The sequence below is a fragment of the Triticum aestivum genome, chromosome 3D (genome assembly GCF_018294505.1).
Source record: "Triticum aestivum cultivar Chinese Spring chromosome 3D, IWGSC CS RefSeq v2.1, whole genome shotgun sequence".
Classification (NCBI taxonomy): domain Eukaryota; kingdom Viridiplantae; phylum Streptophyta; class Magnoliopsida; order Poales; family Poaceae; genus Triticum; species Triticum aestivum.
Genome location: NC_057802.1, coordinates 67,732,796 through 67,739,090, shown reverse-complemented (window position 1 = coordinate 67,739,090; position 6,295 = coordinate 67,732,796). Strand labels below are relative to the sequence as shown.

Genomic DNA, 6,295 nt, shown 5'->3' with positions numbered 1-6,295 from the left:
CATATCTACCTATATGCGGTATTTACCTGCCGTTCCAAGTAAATTTGCATGTGCCAAACTCTAAACCTTCAAATAATAATCTGCTTTGTATGCCCGAATCGCTCATGTAGCGACTAGGGGCTAGCAGTATCTTCCATGCAAGGTGGGTTATTCTCACGATGAGTGGACTCCGCTCATCATTCACGAGAAAATGGCTGGTAACTGGGATGCCTAGTCCCATGATCAAAAGATCGAAATCAAATCAAAAATAATTGCAAACAAAACTCCCCCAGGATTGATGTTAGTTGGAGGCACCCGTTGTTTCGGGCAAGACATGGATTGATGATTGTTGGTGGAGGGGGAGTAAAAATCTTTACCTTTCTGTTTGGGAACCGCCTATAATGTATGTAGTATGGAAGATATTGGGAACTCTTGGTCGTTATGTTGACAATGAAAGCATACCTCTCAAAATTATTTTCATCTCTATTTTTGCTTCGAGCTCTGGCACCTCTGCAAATCCCTGCTTCCCTCTGCGAAGGGCCTATCTTTTACTTTTATGCAAGAGTCAGTAATATTCCTTCTCATTCCAACCTACTCTTTAGTTGGCAAGCATCATATGATGGAAAGATCTAAGCATATATGGCCATTCAAATATATTTGATCATGAATTATTACTGTTGACATTACCCTTGAGGTAAAAGGTTGGGAGGCGAAATATTAAGTCCCTATCTTTCTCTGTGTTCGATCAATACTATTTGTTCTAAAAATATGCTTTGAGTGGTAGCAATCATGGAAGACTAAATGATAGTTGAGTATGTGGAGTTTGCTAAATCAAAGCTCTGACATAGACTCTTCCTGAAAATAAGATGAATTGTAATTGTTTGATGACTAATAACACGGTTTGTTAGTTTTCAAGAAAGTTTATGATCCATACTTTAACATGTGAATAGTTTGTTACTTGATCATGCAAAGTTTTATGATATGAGCTACTGTTATGACATATAATGATGCTAGAAAAGGTGATTGAAATTATCATTGATCAAACTTGTGCACCCGCTAGCATTCCCACTTCATAAATTCTTTCTTTTATCATTTACCTACTCGAGGACGAGCAGGAATTAAGCTTGGGGATGCTGATACGTCTCCAACGTATCTATAATTTATGAAGTATTCATGCTATTATATTATCCATCTTGGATGTTTTATGGGCTTTACTATGCACTTTTATATTATTTTTGGGACTAACCTATTGACCCAGAGCCCAGTGCCAGTTCCTGTTTTTCCCCTTGTTTCAGTGTTTCGAAGAAAAGGAATATCAAACGGAGTCGAAACGGAATGAAACCTTCTGGAGAAGTTATTTTTGGAAGGAAAGCAACCCGGGAGACTTGGAGTGCACGTCAGGAAAGCAACGAGGGAGGCACGAGGCAGGGGGCACGCCCACCCCCCTGGGCGCGCCCTCCACCCTCGTGGGTCCCTCGTGGCTCCCCTGACGTATTTCTTCCGCCTATATATATCCATATACCCTAAAACGATCGGGGAACAGAATAGATCGGGAGTTCCGCCGCCGCAAGCCTCTGTAGCCACCAAAGACCAATCGGGACCCTGTTCCGCAACCCTGCCGGAGGGGGGAACCCTCACCGGTGGCCATCTTTATCATCCCGGCGCTCTCCATGACGAGGAGGGAGTAGTTCACCCTCGGGGCTGAGGGTATGTACCAGTAGCTATGTGTTTGATCTCTCTCTCTCTCTCTCGTGTTCTTGAGATGGTACGATCTTGATGTATCGCGAGCTTTGCTATTTTAGTTGGATCTTATGATGTTTCTCCCCCTCTATTCTCTTGTAATGGATTGAGTTTTCCTTTTGAAGTAATCTTATCGGATTGAGTCTTTAAGGATTCGAGAACACTTGATGTATGTCTTGCCGTGCTTATCTGTGGTGACAATGGGATATCACGTGATCCACTTGATGTATGTTTTGGTGATCAACTTGCGGGTTCCGCCCATGAACCTATGCATAGGGGTTGGCACACGTTTTCGTCTTGACTCTCCGGCAGAAACTTCGGGGCACTCTTTGAAGTACTTTGTGTTGGTTGAATTGATGAATCTGAGATTGTGTGATGCATATCGTATAATCATACCCACGGATACTTGAGGTGACATTGGAGTATCTAGGTGACATTAGGGTTTTGGTTGATGTGTGTCTTAAGGTGTTATTTTACTACGAACTCTAGGGCTGTTTGTGACACTTATAGGAATAGCCCAATGGATTGATCGGAAAGAATAACTTTGAGGTGGTTTCGTACCCTACCATAATCTCTTCGTTTATTCTCCGCTATTAGTGACTTTAGAGTGACTCTTTGTTGCATGTTGAGGGATAGTTATATGATCCAATTATGTTATTATTGTTGAGAGAACTTACACTAGTGAAAGTATGAACCCTAGGCCTTGTTTCCTATCATTGCAATACCGTTTACGCTCACTTTTATCATTAGTTACCTTGCTATTTTTATATTTTCAGATTACAAAAACCTATATCTACCATCCATATTGCACTTGTATCACCATCTCTTCGCCGAACTAGTGCACCTATACAATTTACCATTGTATTGGGTGTGTTGGGGACACAAGAGACTCTTTGTTATTTGGTTGCAGGGTTGTTTGAGAGAGACCATCTTCATCCTACGCCTCCCACGGATTGATAAACCTTAGGTCATCCATTTGAGGAAAATTTGCTACCGTCCTACAAACCTCTGCACTTGGAGGCCCAACAACGTCTACAAGAAGAAGTTTGCGTAGTAGACATCAATGCCGACGGCGTGCCTGCCGCAGCGCGATGGCGGGAGCTTTACAGGCATGGAGTTCCCGGCCGGGCCTGTGGGCCCACGGGCCTGGTATGCTCCTGCTATTGTGTCCGGTCGGCTACCGTCGTTGACGGTGGAGGTTGTGTCTTCCCGCGTGCAGACGGTGCTGCGGCCTCTAGTCCCAGCTCATATCCCTTGTTGTGCAGACCTCACTTCGTGGTGCCGTGGTGAGACGACGTGGAGGCTTCTTGACCATGGTGGCGCAAGATGGTGGTCGGTTTGGTGGCAGGCTCTAGAGCACCCGAGGTGAAGGTTGGGATCGGGGGAAACCCCTGTCGGCCTGTCCGACACCGACGCGGCGACGCCGGTGGGTGCCGCCGGACCTTCCTGGAGGGCGTCGGGGGCGACCCTTCCTCTCGCCTCGTCGTGTATCGGGGGAAACCCTTGGCAGCAGCGTCGTCATCATGGCGGTCCTTCTTGGAGGTGCTGATTGGTATCGGTGCTTCGGAGCCTTGGAGCTTGGTGGGAGTTCTTCGGTGGGCGCAGTGGTCGTGAAGCTTCTTCGTTTCCGTCGATCCGCCGTTGTCGGCATTCTTTTCTCTTGTTGTTTCTCTTTCGTTTCTTTTGGGTGTGATTGTGCTGCTTCCGCCACAACACCTATCCTTGGATGTATCGATTGGTTGCTTTGGAATACAAAGCGGGGAAAATCCTTTTTCTTAAAATATGAATAGATCGAAAATTTTCTCGAAAAAAAAGCTACAACTAAAAAATTGGGAGCAGACATTCGGCGCCTGTGGTTGAATGACCTCCCCTTACCTATCCCTGTCCACGGACATTTCGAATGTACTCCCTCCGTAAACTAATATAAGAGTGTTTAGATAACTACTTTAGTGATCTAAACGCTTTTATATTAGTTTACAGAGGGAGTATCTGTGGACATTTGTTGACGTCCGTTTGGGTGATTCGCGTTGGAGTTGTGTTAGCTTCAAAAAGAAAGCCTTCGCTCCTGTTCGCACAAAACGTTCATGTTTCGTGTGTCTAGTTGAATCAGTGGAGTGGAGTGATTCGTTAACTAGTTGACATTGGCCACACAATGTACTTGTAGGAATCAAATCAATCGATCGAGTAGCTTAAGTACTACAACTAGTTGTTCGTTTAGCATCCACCACGTCTCGGGATGAAGGCCGTCATTAATACTCACAGTTGACATGATCAACTTACATTGCGAACGTGCGCGCGGCGAGGAGACGAAGATCAAGTCAAGTCGGCAGGTCAACCATACTAAGCATCATTAGCAAAGTCAAATCATCATCAAGCTCATTATAAGCAGCATTAGCCAAGCTCCACAACCCTAATAAGCTTGGCTGCCATTAGCAGTCTCCACTGCACTGAGCAAATTCATCCATCAGGTCAGTCCGTCCATGGCCGTGTCGACGACGGTTCTGTCGTCACTGCTGCTCCTCGTGTGCTTCTGCTGCGATGCCTTCCTCCCTTCGCTAGCCTCCTCCGAGGAGAACTTCCTTGGATGCCTGTCGGAGAAGATACCGGGCGAGCTCCTGTACACGCAGAGCTCGAGCGGCTTCATGTCCGTACTGACGGCGTCCGTCCAGAACGCCAGGTTCGCGACCAACGCCACGGTGCGGCCGGCGTGCATCGTCACGGCGTCCGACGTCGCCCACGTCCAGGACGCCGTGCGGTGCGGCCGCCGCCACGGCGTGCGCCTCCGCGTGCGCAGCGGCGGGCACGACTACGAGGGCCTCTCGTACCGGTCCGTCCGCGCCGAGGTGTTCGCGGTGCTGGACCTCGCGAGGCTGCGCGCCGTGCGCGTCCGTCCCGGGGAGGCCTCCGCGTGGGTGGACTCCGGCGCCACGCTGGGGGAGCTCTACTACGCCGTCGGCATGGCCAGCCCCACGCTGGCGTTCCCTGGCGGCGCGTGCCCGACGGTCGGCGTCGGAGGGTTCCTGAGCGGAGGCGGCATCGGCCTGATGATGCGCAAGTTCGGCACCGGCGCGGACAACGTCCTCGACGCCAGGGTCGTCAACGCCGACGGCGACCTCCTCGACAGGGCGGCCATGGGGGAGGATCTGTTCTGGGCCATCCGGGGCGGAGGCGGCGAGAGCTTCGGCGTGGTGGTGTCGTGGAAGCTGAAGCTCTCCGTCGTCCCTCGGACGGTGACGGTGGCCAAAACCGACAGGGCCTTCGACGAGAGCACCGCCGCCGTGCTCGCGAAATGGGAGACGTTCGCGCTGAGGCCGTTCATCCCGGACCTGACCATCCGCGCCGTGGCGCAGGGCAACAGGACCGTCTTCCAGACCCTCTTCCTCGGCAGCTGCTCGCGGCTGGTGGGCAAGATGGACGCCTTCTTCCCGGAGCTGGGCACGAGGGCGGGCGACTGCAGGGAGATGAGCTGGGCGCGCGCCATGGCGTTCATCACCCTGAGCAGCTCCGACATCAACGTCCCCCTGGAGGGGATGCTGAACCGCACCAACAACCTGGGCACCTACGTGAAGAACAAGTCGGACTACGTGCGGTGCGCCGTGGGCAAGGCGGGGTGGGAGAGCATCTACCGGGAGCACCTCTCCCGGAACGGCGCCCTGATGATGATCATGGAGCCGCACGGCGGCGTGGTCGGCAGCGTCGTCCCGGACTCCTTCACGCCGTACCCGCACCGCAGCGGCGTGCTCTACAACATCCAGTACGTGGCCTTCTGGTGGGCGGACGGCGGCGCGGCGGAGGCGGCCAACGGGTGGATCAACGGGCTGTACGGGTTCATGGAGCCGCTGGTGAGCAGCAACCCGAGGGAGGCGTTCGTGAACTACCGCGACCTGGACATCGGGCAGAACGCGGTGGGCGACGACGGCGTGACGACGTACGAGAGCGGGAGGGTTTGGGGGGAGAAGTACTTCATGGGGAACTTCCACCGGCTGGCGACGGTGAAGGGGAAGGTGGATCCCGGCGACTACTTCAGGAACGAGCAGAGCATCCCGCCGTTCCTACCCGTCTAGCCTTTCCTTCCTGCAACGAGTGAACTTCTTAAAAAAAAAAAAAGAGAAGCTGTAACGATTGAAGGCTGAAGAGTGCGGATTCACGTGTACGCCAGCCAACATGCTTGAATGTCACATTGTGTTTGTCTTGAATAAGGAATAAAGATCGGGACCGATTATATGTCAGTGGATGAAGTAGATTTTAGTATAATTCGATTTTGTCCCAGCCGTTGGATTGAAAACCAAAGGCCGGGCACCCCTCTCCTCCTCCTGCAAAGACCGAATAGCCCTACTGCCGTCACTGGAGTCCAGCGGGCGCTGCCTTCGCCGTGCCATCGCCGCCCAGGCCACCCCTCTAAACCCCCATCTCATACACCCGGGATCACCTGCATGGCCGCACGCGAAGCGATAAATAAAAAGCCTTCGCCTCACCTTCCCCCGAGATGCTGCGGCAAAGCGGTGTTGTCTCTTGCTCGTTCCTTACGAGGCCTTCTTGAGGACGCTGCATCAGGCAGCATTGCCTTTGGGTCCTC

At 51.6% G+C, this 6,295-nt stretch overlaps 1 protein-coding gene across 1 annotated transcript; it reads left to right on the top strand.

Annotated features, from left to right (window-relative positions):
- The first annotated feature begins 4,155 nt into the window (after positions 1–4,155).
- Positions 4,156–5,931, top strand: LOC123074145 (berberine bridge enzyme-like Cyn d 4). The gene has a single exon (XM_044497066.1). It carries the CDS (start codon positions 4,200–4,202, stop codon positions 5,781–5,783), a length of 1,584 nt encoding a protein of 527 aa, XP_044353001.1. The 5' UTR covers positions 4,156–4,199; the 3' UTR covers positions 5,784–5,931.
- Positions 5,932–6,295: the final 364 nt, after the last annotated feature.

Excerpts from the sequence above, each read along its gene's own strand:
- LOC123074145 (XM_044497066.1), top strand. The coding sequence starts at position 4,200 with ATGGCCGTGTCGACGACGGTTCTGTCGTCACTGCTGCTCCTCGTGTGC.